This window comes from Dendrobium catenatum, unplaced genomic scaffold (genome assembly GCF_001605985.2).
Source record: "Dendrobium catenatum unplaced genomic scaffold, ASM160598v2 fragScaff_scaffold_390, whole genome shotgun sequence".
Classification (NCBI taxonomy): Eukaryota; Viridiplantae; Streptophyta; class Magnoliopsida; order Asparagales; family Orchidaceae; genus Dendrobium; species Dendrobium catenatum.
The window spans coordinates 2774043-2793904 of NW_021318852.1; the positions used below are offsets into that span (position 1 = coordinate 2774043).

Genomic DNA, 19862 nt, shown 5'->3' on the forward strand with positions numbered 1-19862 from the left:
TCAAGCTAGCCATGGGAATCCAAGGGACAAAGGCACGAAAAACAACCAGCCGGCGCAGGAAATGAATAGACAAGGGGAAGTAGAAGAGGTACTAGTGGAGAAATCAAAGAGACATAAGAAAAAATCCAAAAGTCATAAATAAAGGCAAGGGAAGAAACCTAAGAGCCACAAGGAGGGGATGAATCTAATTAATCTTCAATTTATGAGCTTAAAAGGCTCTCTACTAGATATTAATGAGCCGAAAAAGAAGAAGAAACTCATTAATGAGCTGATTTTTTAGTAGAGATAAAGAAACTCACAAAATTTAAAACCCAACTTGTTTTGACCCCTCCCTTGCCTACATCAGGTACGGTCGAATACTAATCGGTGACACCCATCCCTTCAAGGTAATGACATGCTCTAGCTCCCTCTGTGGTGGTAGGTCCTAGGGGGATTGAAAGACCTCATTGAATTGCTCTATGAGCGGTTGAACTATTGTAGGAATACCTTCCACATCCTCCAGTCTAACCACTTCCAAGCACTGTAATTCCACCAAAAATCCTCCTCACACCTCCTGTATGGTCCTGATTAGAGATTTGAGAGATACCCCCGCCTTAGACAACTTGGCGTCGCCTTGAATCACCATCCTCTTTCCCCTACCACCAGCTCCAGCTACAGTGCTCCTCAATTGACCTTGGTATCCCGCAAGGTCTATAGCCACTTCATCTACAAGATGACATCCGCGCTTCCCAACTCCAATGGGAGGAAGTCCTCCCTCACCTGGATCCCATGAATAGTCAACACTACTCCCCTACATACTCATCTAGCCATCTCCACCTTTCATGTTCTCATCATCACCTCGTAGCCCCCAGTATCCACTAATTTCACTCCTAACATATCCACAATCTGATTAGAGATGAAATTGTGGGTTGCCCCACTGTCGATCAGCATTTCCATCTCATGGTCAGCTATTTCTCCCTTCACTTTTATGGTGTGATTCGGGGTGAATCCCACCACTGAGTTTAGAGAGACTTTCGCCTCATCCAAATGCAACTTCTTCTCTTCCTCTACCATTTTCCGCTCTCTCCTCCCTCTTCAGTTTCCTTTTCATCACAGATGGTGAGAACCTGAAGAGTTCAGTCTTTACACCTATGCCCTGGCATGTACTGCTCATCACATTTGAAGCACAACCCCCTTAATTGCTTCTCCTGCAACTCAGTAAACTTCTTGAAATTTCCCCTAAATTCCCCTCCAGACTTCTCCTTTGATACTTCACGCAAACCTCTCGGTGTAGCTCCTTTGGGAGCTAAAAAAGTGGTAGTCATCCTGTATGATCCCCCAGAGCTACTGCCTCTAGCCCCCCTCTCCATAGGCTTTTGGTTCTCGACCAACTGTGCCGACTCCATGGCTTCCCCCAATTCATGCTGTCTCATTACTCTCACAGCTGCTTTGATCTCTGGTTTGAGTCCCTTTATGAAGTTCCCCTTTAATACGGTCTCAGAAAGCTGATTTAGCCTGCTAGCTAGGTACTCAAACCGATCATGCTACTTTGCCACAGTCCTCTCCTGCATTAGGGCGAAGAACTGTTCGTAGAAGTTTCCTCCCCTACTGGTTCAGAAATGTTCTAGTAATCAATCCTTGAACTCTCTAACTCCGGATGGGTCGCCTCATATCCCTCCAATGATACCATGCCAGCCCTTTTCCTTCCAAGCACAATCCAACTGCTATCAATTTCTCTTCCTCCGTAAGCCCATTTATCATAAAGGATCACTCTACCTTGTATATCTACCCATGGGCATCTTTGCCTTCAAAGATGGGCATATTCAACTTCCTTATCCTTGGGTCACCCCCGTTTCCCTTGAATCCTTCGTATCCCCCCGTTCTTCGAAAAGTTGGTGCTCCCAAATTGTCACGCTCTTCCCTTTGACGCTCATACCCAAAACCTTCTTCAAAATGCCCTCTCCTCCTTTCAAAATCAGCAGCCCGGTGATCATAACCCTCCCTTCACCTTGCAAAATCAGCACCTCTTCATTCGTACCCACGCTTCTCTCCTCCCTAGAAAATGGCTTTAGCGGAGGCATCCCATCTTCTCCCTCCAGAATTTTTACTTCTGAACTTTCCCTAACCCTAAAAGGATTAGGGCTTCCACCTCTCCCATGGCCATCGATGGTTTCCTTTGCTTCCAATGTTGTCGGATTTGTTTTGGCTTCAAGCAATTTCTTCAACATCTCTTCCACCACGGTGAACTTTCCTTCCTTTCTTTCCTTGACGGACACGATCTGATTTTGAAAATCGGAAATTTTCTCCTCAAAATATGATTTGAGTTGCCCAAGTTCTCTCTCCAAAACTTCCACTTTCCTTCCGGCCATTGATTCCCTTTAGATCGTTGTGCTCTGATACTTATTTGATAGAAAACAACCACCAAAATAAGAAAAACCTATAGAAATTCTGAGAAAAACAACAAGAATCACTAATAGTTGAAAAGAAACACTCCGGTACAATGAATCTTCAATTCAAGAGGAAGATTCCACTCTCCAAACTCTAGCTCAAGCTTAGAGCCCCAAAAGCAAACACAAGAGATCTCAAATTTCAGCTCAAATTCAATATAACCCTAGCTAAAAGGAGAATGCTTAAAGCACAATACAAATATTTAATGCATAATCCCTAAACAACCCTCCACATTTGAATTTTCCCCCCTAATCCCATCAATGCTTGGGCCCCACTTATGTGCTGCCATACCTTCCTATTTCCGCCCCCCTTTGTGCTCGCCTCCAGTATCACTATGTATTATTTTGTATCACTGTTTATTTACTTGCGTATTAGCTAATATATAGCAATACACATTTAATACACAACAATATTGTTGTGTATTGGTTGTGTTGCTGTGTATTAGTTCATAAAAATACACATAAATACATTGTTAAATACACAATATTACATTGTAATACATAGTAATACACTAATCCACACATCATATTTTTATTGGAGTCCAAACGTAGCTCTACGTCTGACGTCTGCATGTAATAATTTCTCCTCAAAGTGGGGATGCCCTTAGATGGGTTGAAGTTGAACTCATTGATGTGAGGTCGTGAGCGTAAAGGGAAGTGGGACTTTAGAGCACGGCAATATAACACGTGCAAATAGCCCTTGAGAATGACTATGAGAATGAGGATGACAGTTGATCAAGCCAAGGTGATGTATGTAAAGCGCCTAGTGAGCATACCAACGCAAGCTGCATGCACGATTGGGCGTAGTGACAAGTGTAGCTGGAGCGCCACTAGGACAGGATGTGAGGATTTTGAGAAGGGACTGATAGTTTTACAAGCTAAGCTTAGACTAAGGGATCACACTACCTGCAATGGAAGAAAAAATACGGAGATAAACTTTTTTTCTATTCAATTAAAGTACAATGTTGAAGTTCATATTATATTTTTGAAAGATAAGGAGAATGACTTTTTCAAACTAACGCATAAGCACGGGGAAAGCTTACTTAATTCTTATATGAAGAGCTTGCAGAATTCTCTAAGAACTGGATTGCAGAGTTTGTTAAGGTGAGCTTGGAAACTGGACTTGGACCTTAAATCTCCAGTACATTCACCTACGAACAGTTAAAAGATCTTTTGTTTGGCTCAACTCATTTTGTTAATTACCATGAACTGTAGATGTGGCCATGCTCCGCTCTACTGCTGATTGGATTATATAGTTGTGAATAGTACTTTATTTTCAAAATGGAATGCAAAGTTCCTTAACTTCGGTTCATGGTGTGGTTGCCATAGTTTTATAAGCAAGGAAATTTTCTTGATTTAATATCCAATTTTTCGCCAACTTTTTTCCTTGAAGCTTTGAATCTTTGCTCACCTGGGCATATTTGAGCTTCCAGTTGCCTTCCTCATTAGGTTTTGGTCGCAATTTATTAAACAGTTTATTTATTTATTACTTCTTTAATGCTTAGAATAACTTATAATGCTTTTGATACTATGTGCAGTCCCCTCAGAAGTTAGTGTAAGTGTAGTACCATGCTGTGTTACTGGTTCCATTGAGGCCAAAACACTAGTTATTGAGGCTCTTATATTAGCATCTTATTACATTTTTTTTTTTTAAATCATCTACCTTAGTTTCTAAATATCAAATTCTTTTTAACTATGTTTTTCTAAATGCCTCATTGACGGTTGATTAATTATGTTTTTTTTTAATTTATATAGGCTCAGGGATCACTTGAGCATGATAAAGAGGTACGCACATACCTATATATATATATATATATATATATATTGGAGGTTTGATGAATTTTAAACTTTTATGTCCTTTAATTCATTTTTGCCTTCCACAAGGAATCATACGAAATTTTTGAGTCAAGGATATTATCGCCAAATGTGGGTCATGATATGTCTCAAAATTATTTGATGTACTTTAAGATTTATACAATACTAAAAAAAATTAATTAAAATCTGTATTTCACTTATCTCAAAACAAATCCAATAGCTATGAGATCCATTCTAATAAAAAAATTATCAGATAACTCTCGGATAATTTTCTTTTCTAGGAATCTTTTATAGTTGAACTAGTATATGATGCAGGATGTTCACTTTGATGATGAATCTGCAGAAGTTGTAATTTCAGCCCTGCGTTTGGGTGATGATCACGATAGGTACAATAAACGCGCTTCCTAATCTGCTATTATCTTCTTCTATGGAATCCATACCAAATGGTTCTGATCTGCTTCCTGCATTATCTAATATGTTTGCTTTCTTGTGCTCTCTCTGCAGCTCTCTGTTCACAAACTCAAACTGGTTTGCTTTCGAAGGTAACCGTGCTGTTAATGATCTTTCGCCTGTCTCCCTCGCTTCACCTTCGCAAAATCCGGACGGCACCGGCAAAATAGTTGGTGGTGAGAGTGAAGATCCTGCTGACAGGTCTGCATCAAGTAGTGATTTCCAGGATACTGGAGCCGCAGGCCTCAGTAATGGCTCCTTGATGAAAGATGATCTTGCAAACTCGAATCCACCAATTGAAAGTGCAAAACCACCTGAATGGATTGAATGGAGGGAGTCAACTGTGACAATTACCAATGCGCTTAAAGTAGAGATTGAATTGAAAGATAATACTACAGATGAGATCGAGACACAGAATCAGGAACTAGAAAGTTCACCTGGTTCGAAAAAACTGGCTACTATAATGTCACCTGTATCTGATCGCAATGTGATTCCATTAGCTAGCCAGTCATAACTTCCTGAACAGGAGGAGAAACTTAAAGAAAAAGGAAGATAATTGATCTTGAATATACTTATTGGAGCCAAGGAACTGTGTTCAGTTGTGAGATGGAGCTAATGGTGCAGATCTTGTAGATTGCGAGGACTGGTATGGTTTTTAATCTTCAAGAAGATCTAACAGAACATCCTTTTGATGTTGCTCCTGCTGAACTTTATTGGCCGGAATTTTCAATTTGTATTTTTCAGTCGCTTTTTGATGGAATGTAATGAGTTCCTTGACATAGTTAGAGTTAAAACTTTTTTTTTTTTTTTTGCCATTATAATTGTGACTAACTGTATTGGCACTATAATTGTGAGTAATTGTATTTTACAAATTGCTGGTTTATTTTTGGGAAATTATACGGAAGATGAATGGGCATTTCATTCGGTAGGTGATTTATGCTTGCAGTTTTTGTTTTTGGGATTTACATACATATTTGATTGGTTGGAATTTCATGTGAAATACAATCAAATTATTGTGAACCCAACCTGCTATATTTCATTCGGTAGTTTTTGTTTAGCACAAGTTTTTAATTGAATAATTTTTTATAATAAAAAATTATTTTAAAAAGTAGTAAAACAAATAATCTTAAATGAAAATTTAATGAGTAAATCCATAATAAAGTAATAAAGACTTTTTACAAATGTTAGATTTTGATTGAATTGGAGTACTTTTTACATGAATATCATATATAATTATATTTTATCAAGTTTATATTTTGATGTATTTTAATTTTTCTAATGTGAAACATCTAAATTCCTAATTTTTTTTTTATAAATAATGGCTAATAAAAAATTAATTTTTTAAGAAATAATATCTTAAAATATATATGCATATCATAATTCGAAACATAAGGATCTTATATCGTACCATGTCCTGAAAGAATACCTTTATAAATTAAAGGGGAAGCCTAACTAAACATCAAGGGCCATTTTGCTTAACAAAAGGTAAGCCAGCCGTGGCCAGATTTTGATTGAATTGGAGTGCTAAACAAAAGAGAGATTATTTTATGCGGACACCAGACACAACTTACTGTCCAGAGGCGAATCAGGTGCAGCCATGTCATCCAATACCGAGCTCGATACCGAGCAATATAGAGCCGTGGTACCGAGTAGGAGGTGATGTGGCGCATTTTTATTGGGCTCTAAATGACATTCGGTAACCGCACAAAATAATTCCTCCTCTCTCTCAATAGTCAATACATTATAAGTTAATAAGCTTAAATAATTATGGTCTCCTGACCACCAACAAATAGGCAAATTTCAAGAAGAAGAAGAAAGAAAACTTCCATTCATCTCATCATTTCTCTACATAATTTATATAACACATCATGGGATATGGGTAAAGCACAACTTGGACAGCTTTAATACAGTAACATCTTTTATAATCCCATTAAACCCTGTGGATACAGAATCACCAAATCTTTCAAGGCCATACATCCATGTCTTAAGCACAGCAAAACCATTTACTCTGCAACCACGTTCATAAAAATAAAAAAAATAATAAAAAAAAAAGGTTTTTTTGGAATGAAGAGAGTAAAATAAAACATACATTCTTCCTTGGGAGATCATTGTCGTCTTCAAGTTTGTAGCCTCCTATATTGTTCCTTGGTGGCGCTGGCACTGCACCTGGATTAGCATTTCCCTTCCTCTCATCCCGAGCTTTGTTAAAAATAACAGTGAATCCTTCAGCTGATGCAGGATTGTTCACATCCCACTCACCAAATTTGGGCAATGGCTGTCCCTTGTCCTGTTCCCATCCTAAATTGATGATCACAGTTTCGCCAAAATTGAAAAAATTTGCAGGTTGAAATTTATGATGTGCAGATATTTTATAACATCAAAATATGCAGTGTTGTACATTTTTACCCATTGCCACTCCAAAGGGATTACTTGGCGGTGTAACTAATCCCTCAGCGGAACCTAGCATAGTTGCTTTGCCCCACTGAAGAGGCGAGGTTGTAGTAGAGATGATTCGAATCTGGGGGGTTCCCAATCGTGCCTGTCCAACAACAACCCTAAGCCTCGGTGGGTAGTGTTGTACTTATAAATCGAATATGACATACGTTTGCCACGTGTCAGACATGCCATCAACGTTTAGTATTTAAAAATAAATGAAGGGCACACATATCAAACTTATTTACTATCGTTAAGTAAAATAGCAATAAGTGAATAAATGATTTGTGAAGAATAAATGACTAATAAGAAGCTTTTACTGTTGAAAGATTCAATTGAAATATACCTGTACAATCAAATTTGATTAAAATGTCTTTTTTATAATGTTATATTCTTTATTTTATTTGAAAATCAAATTAATCCTTATATAAATTAGATTGTCTATAAATACTAAGCTCTCTCATTCTTTGAGATGGTAGCATATCTATTAGTTTCTGTGAAGTAAATGCGGCCCTTTATGTTACTTTTTTCTGAGATAGACGCCTTAGGCTAACGTAAGGCTGACACACAAATTCAAAATAAAAAGTGATGGATGAGTTAATATTAGAAAGTCGGAAGAACTTCAACAGAGGAAATGATGAAAGATAGCTGTTAGTCAGGGGGCTGCGCTATTAATTTCTCCAATCTTCAAGATTTGTAACAGTTGGGAGCTTTGTTAAAGAGGAGAAGCTATCAGCATATGATGGTGTTGGATAATATAAACAGTCATAATGTTGATCTTAAAATCAATTGACAAAAGAACCTGCTAGCTTATATGATGTACAGAATAACAACAGTTGAGGGATAAAAGAAGAGCAATAAAGCAAGCTTTAGATTGTGACTATCTCACTATATTTATATATAAGCTTCATTGTAAAAATCTATAATCTTTGAGAGTAAATATCAAGCAAAAGAGAGGAAAAGAAAAAAAAAAAACTAGAGTGAAAGAAGTGCTGAAAATAAAACCTGAATTTGCAACATCATGAGACTTACGGAACATTCATAAATATGCCTCATGGTTAATAAGGTTTCGTTTTGGACGGCTTTCTTCTTGCTTTCTAAAGCACTTTTTCAGTACAAAAATTTTTTGAATTTGAAATTTTTGTATAAAAAACCATTTTAAAAAACAATATGAAAGCTATTCCAAATGAAACCTAAATCTTTGAAGTTGATGACTGCATATCCATCAATGTAAATTACTAGTATTTTGCATTAGGTCATACTAAATGGCATCTATTTGAAGATTTGGCCCTCTAATTATTGAACTCAGCCATGAAAGCAAAGAGCATCTCACATAAAAAGTCTTTTTACTCTTTTGTACTAATCTGGTGCCAAACTTACTGCCCTACACTTAATAGAATGCATTCTTTGGATTCTATGAATTTGAAATGATATAAAGTTGCATGAATAATGATTAAACGACAACTACTTTATGAAAAATGTCAATGTCAATTGCCGAAAATAAATACAATATTTCCAAATGATATTACCCAAAAAGGCTCAACACATATTAAAGACACCTTTAATCTATTCCTTTCCTAATACTTCCTTTCTTCTTTCCATTACGAGTTCTCCCCTCAGTGAATGAAATTGCCTACTTACACATGATAAGTAACAGAACTAGCGGCACTATAATGAGTTTGCGTTTCATTATACCTATGGGTTAAAATAGAGCGAAATGAATGAAAGACTAGCAATGATTTGGATGGGTACAAAATTGGCTCAGAATATCTTCACCAAATTTTTGGTAAGGATGGATCTCAAAAGCTGTTAGATTGCTTTGAGATGAACAGAATATAAATTTTGATTGATTCTCCATGATATGTTGCATCCATCTCAAAGTAAATCCAACGACTCTGAGATCCATTCGGATAAAAAATTAATCAGGAGTTCTTAATACATAAATTTTCTGTCTTGAATTTGGATCCTCTCCAATTACCAGGTTGCAGTTACCAATCCAAGACTTCCAATCCAAATTGGATGGTTGGGATTAAAATTTTCAAATCAAGAGCGGTTTTCATAAAATAAGCTCGAATTAATCCCAGTCATCCAAGCTCGTGCACTTACCTTGGAAATTGGAGATAATCTGAATCCGGCATTTTAAGATCTACAAGATTGGCAGTATCAATTCATGCACAACTCAAAACCAAGCAACTGAATTTTCTATCTCACAAGCTTCATCCAATCCAAGCAATCACAAGATACAGATCTTTCAGCTCAAAATCCATAAACCTACACATTAATTCCTAAAATCTCTGCATTTTCTATCTGGGTAGGAAAAAATAACATAACCATTCAAGTAAAGGAATGGATCCACTGAATACAGTAATCAATTAAAGCATAAGAAATCAAACCCTCGATTACAAACCGTTCGCATTGTACATGAAAAATGAACAAAGAGAGAATCAATCCTCTTATTCCCAGGTCACATTACAAAATACATATGGAAAAATTTAAAAAATCTTAGTCGATTCGTAGAGGGGAAATATGAACGATTCAGCGTGTAGTTAAGAAAAGGAGCGAAGCTCACCTCTGACATGATCGACGATAAAGCTCCTTCAAATCCCGGAGATCAGCGAGCGAGCGAGAGAGAGACAGAGAGGGAAAGATGTAATGTGTATAAAAGGGCGAAGGGTTGAAGAAAAAGAGGGAAGGGAAACGAAAGAAACCGATGAACTCGTCCGTTATGTCGCCGCGTTAGACGTTTTCTGCTCACCTATTTTAAGCAAACCCAAACGTACACCCACTATTTACTTAACAAAGTAGGGATCTTTTTGTCCTTTGTCATTTTTGCATGAGTCTAAGTTTTAGTTTGGGACGGTTTTTTATTACTTCTTAAAATAAATTTTTAATAAAAAATTATTAATTTTTTACTAAAAAGTTAATTTAAGAAGCATGAAGAAAACCGTCCCAAACGAAGCCTAAGTTTTACATATAGAAGCTTTAAATTCAAGAGATTTTAATTTCTATTATAATATGTCAACTAGAGGTGTAAACGAGTCGAGTCGAGTATCTATATGATTGAGTTGAGCTCGTTCCCTCATTGAGCTTGAACTCGAGCTCAATTTGTTTAAAATTATTTGAGCTTGAACTTGGCTCGATTGCTCGAGCTTTGTTTAGCGAGCTCGTTTAAGAAGCTCGAACTTGGCTCAAATATTGAGCTTGATTTTCCATAAATTTGAATTTTAAGTCGGATATGACACCATTGGCAAGAATTCAAATCCTGTTATGGATATTCATAAGAATATGATTATTAGGCATTTATTTTTCATCATTATTTAACTATGCATTTATTTTGAGCACTTACAAATTAGCAATGCCTATATTCAGACCTTATAATGGTATTTATTCATTCGGGTTTGTTGTAAGCTAGAATACATGCAGCGATAGAGTTATAAATTTTCATCTTAGCGTTGTACGGATATCCAGCACATAAACAAAAGAAAAACAAAACACTAGAATTTTTACGTGAAAAATCGTGGAAAAGGGAAAAGCATAGGGCCATGTTCAATCGAAATGATTCCACTAGTATTCAATTATATTACAAGTGACTAACTCATCTTTGAAATTGAGGACGATCAGATTACAATAATCAATCATCGGGATGAAATATACTTACAAACGGAGATTGAAAATTCGACGACGTTTAGTGGTTGGGCTGAAATTGGGCTTCAATTGACTATCTGGCAAAAGTCCGATGTTAGTCAGCAGTCGGGTAGAAGTCCAACATCATTCAGCAGCCATGAAGAACTCCAACGTTGGTCTGTAGTCAGGCAGAAGTTTGATGTCGGTCGGCTATAGGGTGTAAGTTTGGTGGTGCTTGAGGAGGAGTGTGGTGACAAGAGAACTCAAGTTTGTCTTCTTCCTTCTCCTCCTTCTCTTCATGCTTGGGTCCCCTTTCATGACTATTACTAAATAAATGTGTGTTTTTTTTCTACCTTTTAATGACTCAGGTAATAGGCAAAGAAATCTTCATCTCTTCATCGCCATCTTCTTCCTACAAAAATAAAGGACAATCTTAAATCTTATTTCGATGTTTGATATTCATATAAATGAATTCAATGACAAAGGTAAGAAATTATTTATGATATATAATATATTTATCTTGATTCTTCCCTTCAATCCATAATGGCACCGAACCTCATTAGATCCACAAATGAGTGCTTGAACTATTTCAACTCCAAATTTAGAGTGATATGTATGAACAACTCTTTCGCGAGCACTAAATGTGGACTCTGAAGCAATCGTAATGATTGAAATTGAAAGTATATGAACTGTCGTTCTTGATAGTATGTGATATTTTATTTGATTGCTTTTCCACCAAGAAATGACATCGAATGTTTGACCGTCATTTTCTATTTATAAGCCATCTTCGAAACATTTGTCTAAATATAATTTTATAGGCCTTTTATTTGTTTTTGTTGTTACATAAGAGGTGAACTCATGCCATCCACTATAGTTCTTCGATTCCTTGCCTCAACTTATAGGTATGGTGGAACTACTTGTGCCTTTTGAGCTATTTCCTATGATCTCCTTGGAAGCTTCAACATCTGAATCAAACTGCACAACATATTCTTCATATAATTCATAAAAAAAACTTCACTCATGTGATATATTTCTAAGGCTTTCTTCCCCCCAAGTGTTATCACCCCAATTTTATTTATTTATTAGATGTATGAAATGATAACATCGACGTGAAAACATTAAGATTCACTGATTCATGGATGAGAGTCATAAGAAGCTAGAAAATGATCGAGAGTTAGAAAGAATCGACGTGACTGATCCACGTGATTTAAGGGAAGTCCTAAGGAGTATACTGATTGAGAGTCATAAGGGACAACTGATCGAGAGTCATAAGGGCAGAAACAAGATCAAGATACTTTTAATTAAATATCTAATTCATAGATATCGATTCCTGTAGTGATATTGATAATGATTACTGAACATTGATAATAATTACTGAATATAGATATTGATTATTGTATATTAAAATTGTACGAATGCTAATACTGAGACACTAATTTCTGTTACTTTTACAAAGTATTGATATTGATACTACTATTATAATTGATGGACTGTCGTAAAGAATTGAATGATATGATTGAGTAAATGACGCATTGTGTTTTTATTGTGAATCCAAATGTAGCTCTGTAATGGCTGATGTAAGATTATTTCTAGCCGAACGTCTAACACTCATTTGACGTCTGTCATTCAATCTAGCCGATCGGAAAAAATAAAGTCATTCACGTGAGGGTGAACATCTCATATTGTTCGCACGCTATTTTTTTAAATAAAAAAATCAGGTTAAATAAAATATGAGAAATAAATATATAGATTTTTTTTTAATGTTAGAAAATAAAATTTAAGCGGAGACGAATTACTATATATATTTTTAATAGTATTAAATTTCGGAGCGAAAATTGAAATTTTTCGTTGAGATGGCCTAAGTACCTCGCTAATGGCCGACGGTGCATTTCGCCAGTAATTGGAGACTGCAAAAGGGCAGTTGGATCTAGGGTTAGGGTTTCTTATTTTCGAGTTGATCTTAGGCTGATGGCTTCTTCAATCGAAACATGTAAAGGGACTGTGGCGTGGTTCGACGTCAGGAGGGGATTCGGTTTCATCACGCCGGAGGACGGCGGTGAGAATCTGTTTGTTCACAATTCCTCCATTAAGGCGATGGGTTACCGCTCGCTTGTTGTGGGCAATGCCGTCGAATTTGTCGTATCCGTGGGTGATGATGGCCGCAAAAGGGCCGTCAGCGTCACTGGCCCCGGCGGTGCCTACATCAAGGGTAGGAGGTATTTCGGTGGTGCTTGCTACCGTTGTGGCGAGATAGGTCATATGGCGATGGACTGCGGTAGGCTTGGGCCTTGTTATACCTGTGGGGTGATGGGGCATCTCGCCAGGGATTGCCCAGCTACGCGGGTAGAGCCCTCTTCCCCAAGACCTAACCTCTTGAAACCCTCAAATCTGGATTCAATCTCGCCCCACTCATTGCCAATGGTTTTGCCGTTCGATTTATTGAAGGAGGGCATACGAACTTTATCAGACCAGTTTTCGGAAAACAGCGACTCTGAAGAAGAAGAAGAAGATGATGATGAAATAAACGATGAAGATAAAGAATTCCCAAGGGGGGCGGAGGAGAGGAACTGGGCAGAGCTTCCCTGTGATGTTCTTTTTGTAATATTCAAGAAGATTGCGGCGTTGGAGATCATAAGGTCGGCGCAGTTTGTGTGTAGGATGTGGCGACATCTATCGCATGAACCAGACCTTTGGAGGTGCATCCAAATAAAAGTGCCGGGTGAGGACCTGGACATGAATGTCGCGAAATCCATGGTACTGATCGCTGTGGACAGGAGTAAAGGATGCATGGAGGAGTTTTATATGGAGGAGTTTTATGTGGAGTGCTTTGGGGGCGAGGGCGATGAACTCTTGAGCTATATCTCTGACAGGTTCATATTTATTTTATACAATAATTTATGTTTTTTCTTAGATTAAAATTATATGCTTCACATTCACCTTGTTGATTATTTGCTTTTCTCCAATTCAATAGTTAAAATCCGTGTAGGGTTTAGGATACGAAAAATTATGGCTTTTGACACATAGTTAGCAATCCGCAATCATTCCAGTAATATGAAAGAATGGGTATACATTTATGTATCCTCTTAAATCTATACGCTAAGACATCATTTCTAAGGTTGTTCTTCATGTTGGATGAGGATCCTCTCCTTTCCCATGGTATTTCTACCGTGCAATTACTCTATTTCAGCCATCTACTCTTCTTTGTGTTGCTGAGAATGAAACCATCATGATTTTCAATCACTCTAATATTGGTGGATTCAATTCCAATCCTTCAAAGTTAAATGGATGGTTGAGATAAAATAATTGCATGGTTGCAATTACAATGATGATCGGAAAGGAGACATGTCCTCTTTGTGTTATCTTTATGAGCTATTGATTTAGTTTTAACTGATTTTATAGTACAGCTTTTACCTTATTTCAGGGAGATTTATGTCATTATGTTTTAGGCTAGCTAAGCGAGATGATTGCTAATGAGATGTCAAATACCATTATCAGCTACCGTGATTGTTCCTTTTTGTATAAAAAAGTGTTTACAGTTTTGTATTTACATAAATAAACACGTCTGATTTTATTGGTCCTTTGATCTGCTTTAGTTTTTTTAACAGCGCTTGTAGTAATATATGGATTTCACTGTGATAGAATCTGTTTAGGCAGTAATCTTTCTCGTTCTTGCTTGCATAATCTTATGATTATCCCTGTTCTTTTCTATCCCATGCTCTATTAAATTTATAATTAATCCAATCTATTCTTCCATTACCTCTAGAGCATTTCAGTTAGTCCTTGTTGATTTGTCTGCTATTCTACTTTACATCTTGTTTAAACATCATAACCGTAACACTTGGTGTGCAGTAGATATGGTTTGGCTAGCTGCCTATCTCAATGGATTTATTTTCCTTATGAGCTCAAATAGTTATTCTGACTATTTAGATGCTTTGCTCAAATAGGTCACTTATGCTTTTAGATGCTTTGCTCAATAGGAGCCTTAATTTCACTATTCTGATTTGAGTAAACATGCGATGAAAACATTATACTGCACGTTTTTCTTCTTCATGGCTTAATAACCTGGACAACATATTTACATTACAAATTGTTCATTTAGTGGGTGTAACAATGACTTATTTTTTACGGGATATATTATATCAACAATATTTTTTTTTCCAAAAAAGGCTTGTCTTATTTGTAATAACTTTTTTTTTTTTCATTTTTTTCCCTATGAAACATGTTTTTTGGTCCCAACCCTAGATAAGAAAAGGCAGGGTTGCGTTAGGTACTCGACATCCAGCATAAAACTTATCAAATAATCAAGACGTGATTCCTTTAATCCATTATATTAATGCTAGGATGTTCTCTAGAAGCGACACACTATGTGGCATTAATACAATAAGAAGTGTTCAAGGGTTGTTGCACCAGCATCGGGTGTAGTATTAAATAAGCAAATGTTCCCACATCATGGACGAATGTGGACAAATAAGCTAATCTATCAAACTAAAATTAGGATAGAAATTTGGAATATAGGTTCCCTTACAATCAAAACCCCTGCGCTTTCTCGACATCTCATCTTTATCCAACGTCATCTCAACATCTTTGTTCGACATTGTATTGACGTCGGAGGTCGACATTGTCTCAACATCAATGCTCAATTTCTATTCCACAACATTGATGCTCGACTCTCGACATCATTTTTGTCTCCCCACTCGTTGTCTGACTTGACATATATGTCTGAATCTCCTCATGCATGCTTGACGTGGGAGAATATTTCAATGAGAAGGGAAGAAATATGTAGTGGTGAGGGAGAGCACTTGTAGGTGGCGAAGAAGGAGGGGGGAGAAGGGAGGGGCGGCGGGATCTCCAAGGGGAAAAGGGAGGGGGCCGGCGGGTTCAAGGGGGAGAAGGCTAGAGTTAGGGGAAATTAGGTTTGGGTGGATTACTTTAGAGATTTAATCAAAATCTGAATTTAATTTCAGATTTGATTAAGTTTGGAGGGAAATTTGATTTGATTTTAAATTTCAAATCTAGAAATTAAGGCATTGAATGGGGGTTAAGAGGGGGAGCCAATGAGGGGCCGGCGGCTTATAGAGAGAGAGGGAGGAGGTTTAAAACTTAAAACTGAAATTAATTTCAGGATTAAGTAAGTTGGGAGGGAAAAAATCTTTGAAATCAAATTTTAATTTCAAATCGGGTGCGGCATTAAATGAGCAAACAATGGGGAGACTCCATCAAGGGGGGCCGGTGGCATGTTGAGAGGGGGAGAGGGAGATTAGTGGAAAGATGGTTTCCAATTTGGAGTGATGATGTGGAAATATTTTAAAAGATTCCAATTTAAATTAAATTGAAATTGGAATTCGTCATGAAAACTTTTCTAAATTGGAATTCCAAATTAGGAAAGAATTTGAAATTTGAAAGTCAAATTTCAAATTTTAAACTTGCGGAGAAATGGGTTGGACGGGTGGGGGGAAGTTGCCGGCAAGGTGGCCTGCCGGTGCCGTGGGAGTGGCCGGCGGCGGGCTTCCAAGGAGGCGGCGGCAACAAGGATTTTGTATGGCTTTTCTTGTGGTGGTGGGGGAAGTGGTTGGAGGAAAACACAAACGAGAAGATAGAATAACTTAACCACGAGCAGCGGACTCTTCCAACGACTGGTGGGCCTTGCGATTTGCTCCCCTTGAGCTCTCTCCCTTCTCAAGCTCTCATGCAAGAAGAAGTAGAAACAAAACACAATTTTTCATTCAAATATTCATTAACTCCAATACAACATATGAGACCACTATATATAGGTCTCAACTCATGAAAAAGAAAAGTACAACACTGCCCTTTGAGCTACAATAACAAAGTAACTCCCCAAAGGGGTAAAAACGAAAAAAAAAATAGTAAATACTAAATAATGCATCATGGCATCTGAATCAAAAGTAGAGGTGCTGAATCGTGGCTTTCGATCTGCGATTCCACTGTCGATAAACCTGTCAGTAGCGTCTGTCGATGTCCTCATTAGGTTTTGCCGCCAAATGGCATCATAAAATACCGGTTATGGCTAGAGCCAATACGCTCCTTAGTTATATCAAATTATTGAGATATGAATCAATAGAATATGATCGATAGGGCACAAAGCCCTCTATTAGCTAAGGTGGATTCAAATTTATCCCCTTAGACAAACATTCACCCCAGGTCTACAAGTTCCCCTTGGATGAAGCAACCCTTGGCTGCCGACAAGGATCCTTTTGTCAGGTTGGGTCGACTACCTCCTCTAACTAAGTAGACCACGGACCACGATGGCCCGGGACGACAAAACCATGGGATTTTGATCGGGTCCATTATCCATTCCACCATCCACTTTAAGGCAAGATGGTGAAATTTTTAAATTTAAATATAAAATCTTTCCATTTTCAATTTTATGCCCATGCTACTACTATACGTCTGATACTACGTATCTACGGATATAATGTATCTGATTGACGACTAGCCTTAATCGAAAGTTCTCTCTCGTTATCGAGAGGGGTAATTAACTTTAGGGGCTTGGCCTATAGGAAACCAAAACTCAGATCATAAAGTCCTCGCAAAATGAGGGCGAAATCTTTAGGTAGTGTCTTATCTACAAACCCATATGCCTTCCCAAAATTTACCCCGGAACTTTAATCCGTTAAACCCCCCGAAAAGAAAAAGCAACCAGTCGGGCGGAGGCCGGGGCCGAATTTTCGGAGCCCACAATGGTTGAAGTGGAGGAATGCATCGGGCTTGCAATGCTTTTTGGTGCAGAATGTTGGCCATTAAAAGAGAAGCATAAAATTAAGTTAAGTTTCGAAATGAGTATTTACATGAAAAAGTTAGAGTAGCTTCAGTGGCAGATAAGATTTTAGAGAACGTCGCCTTAGATGGTTTTGTCACATAAAATTTCGGCATAACCCGGTTGGGAGAGTAGATGTATTGGATTTGACCTATATTAAGAAAGGTAGACGCAAACCTAAAAATATTTGGTTCAAAAATATTAGAAATAATCATTTTTATTAGATTTAAATGAGAATTTGACTCTTAACATGATACAATGGAAAAAAATGATTCATGCAGCTGACCCCATGTTGTGGGATAAGTGCTTGATTTTGTTGTTAAAAATATCAAGTTGTTTAAAAACAAAAAAACATTCAAGTTTGAGCTGTTTTTAATATTAAAAAACACCTATCACAACTAGTTGCCGCCACTACCGTTGTTGTCATCCTATTGGGCTCCATAGCTATCTCGCCAATGACAGCTACCACTAGTGTATAAATCAAATTATTTGATATTTAATAAAGATAAGAGCATTATATTTAAGATATTAAATATATTTTATTTCATGCCAAAATATAAATTAAACTAAATAAAAAATATATTAAAAAATTGATCCCAAAGGCTTCTTAGGATTGTCTGTCATTTTTCTTCTTTCTTGGTTTATTTAGTACAAGATGAAGGCTTCAGGATAAACTACACTTTGTGAAAACTAGCTCCTTATTCTTCATGTGCATGGCGTGCTTTCTCTGTAGATTTTTTCATTTAGCACTTCAATTCCACCTTCAGGATTTTCATCTTTTGCATTCTCAAGGTTATTATTATTATTATTATTATTATTATTATTATTATTATTTTTATTTTGTTGTGGTCATTTGTTTCATGGCAACATAAAGCTATTTTACATATCACTTCTATCCCTCCATTTATTCTAAAATACTCATATGCCAATTTCAAAATTGTCCTCTACAATTTTATTGGTAAAATAAATATAATCAACAATTATGATTGAGAAACCAGTGGATCATATGCACCTATGGCTCTTCTTCTGTAATTCTAAATGACTATTCTGAATCTCTCACACTCTTGCAGAGCAACCAAGTTGCGACGCCTGCGCTTAATATCAATCAATAGTATGTCTGAAATGGAATTGGCTCAAGCAGTCAGAAAATTTTCTCTGTTGGAGGATTTTGAGATCTCATTTTGTTCCTTTTCTGCTGAAGTAATTGAATTAGTAGGCCTAGCTTGTCCACAATTGAAGAGCTTCAGACTTAATGCAGAATCATACAAGGATCGATACGACTATTATGGCGATTCACATGAGAATTTTGATGCAGAGGCTTTTGCTATTGCAACGCACATGCAAAAGCTGCAGCGTCTTCAGCTTATTGGAAACAGTCTTACCAATACTGGTTTGATCGCCATACTCAACAGTTGCCCCAATCTTCAGTACCTTGACATTCGTGCATGTTTTAATGTAAATGTTGATGAAAGTTTGAAGGAAAAATGTGCAAAGATAAAGGAGTCGAGACTTCCTCAGGATTCTACTGCTGATTATGAGTTCAACGACCTTATTGTCAGCCATGAGGCATTTGATACGGATTTTGATCCTACGCTATCTGATACAGAGTATGATTTTTATTTTGATGACTCTAGTTATTATCATTATGATGGATACTCTGATATGAGCTATGATGACCTTTTCGAGTTCTGCTAAATCTTCACCCCCATTGTTTCAGAATGAAGCTTTTTTTTTATAACTTTCTCCTGAGAACTTGGAAAGTTTTTTTGTTTTTGTTTTGGGGTTATGTTGGATCTGGTGTTTGTTAGCAAGAATGGTTTTAGTAAATAAATGGAGTTGTTTTGTATATTCAGCCATTACTATGAAAGGAAATCTGGTATGCTTTTTATGTTTGATTTGGTTGTTTGTTCATCTGTAGACATCTATCTTTATTGAAGTGCTTTAGCTGAGGACTGAAAGATCTGATCTCTTGCTGATCCTACCTCGGCTCAAGTTTGACTCAAATTTATTCGGTTCAATCTTGATATTCATCCATGTGTTGTGATATGGCTCCTTCATCCTGATATTCATCCATATATTGTGATCTGGATAGATTATTATGTGCGGATGTCGAACTCAGCTCTGTATCCGGATACCAATTAGAATGAGCTATGTTAGTCATATCGAGCCATGGTACCGAGCGGCACTGACGCTTGGTACAGCGGTACCGAGCTGCGGGCTTAGGCATCCGGACGGGATTATGCTTCCGCACAAAATAATTTTTCTGTGATGTGTTCAGACATTTTATGTTAAAGAGAGGGTTGGGTGGATGATAGCCCTAATATTGAACAAATGATGTA

At 37.2% G+C, this 19862-nt stretch overlaps 3 protein-coding genes across 4 annotated transcripts in view; 2 read left to right on the forward strand and 1 right to left on the reverse strand.

The window, feature by feature from the left end:
• The window catches only part of LOC110104976 (serine/threonine-protein phosphatase 6 regulatory subunit 3-like), a 46088-nt gene extending 40476 nt beyond the window's left edge, over nucleotides 1-5612 (forward strand). For both annotated transcript variants that reach the window (XM_020834300.2, XM_028693973.1), the window contains 3 exons: nucleotides 4182-4211; nucleotides 4557-4627; nucleotides 4746-5612. In XM_020834300.2, coding sequence (XP_020689959.1) covers nucleotides 4182-4211; nucleotides 4557-4627; nucleotides 4746-5205 — 561 coding nt within the window. In that variant the 3' untranslated portion in view covers nucleotides 5206-5612. The remainder of the gene's footprint in view (nucleotides 1-4181; nucleotides 4212-4556; nucleotides 4628-4745) is intronic.
• An 886-nt stretch (nucleotides 5613-6498) lies between these two features.
• LOC110104978 (protein NOI4) lies at nucleotides 6499-9814 on the reverse strand. The gene is made up of 3 exons (XM_020834303.2): nucleotides 9694-9814; nucleotides 6781-6978; nucleotides 6499-6699 (listed from the first exon to the last, which is right to left on the reverse strand). The coding sequence occupies exons 1-3, from the start codon at nucleotides 9700-9702 to the stop codon at nucleotides 6676-6678; spliced, it is 231 nt and encodes a 76-aa protein (XP_020689962.1). The 5' UTR covers nucleotides 9703-9814; the 3' UTR covers nucleotides 6499-6675.
• A 2770-nt stretch (nucleotides 9815-12584) lies between these two features.
• Nucleotides 12585-19418, forward strand: LOC110104979 (F-box protein SKIP19-like). The gene is made up of 2 exons (XM_020834305.2): nucleotides 12585-13618; nucleotides 18594-19418. The coding sequence occupies exons 1-2, from the start codon at nucleotides 12717-12719 to the stop codon at nucleotides 19216-19218; spliced, it is 1527 nt and encodes a 508-aa protein (XP_020689964.1). The 5' UTR covers nucleotides 12585-12716; the 3' UTR covers nucleotides 19219-19418.
• The last annotated feature ends 444 nt before the right edge of the window (nucleotides 19419-19862 follow it).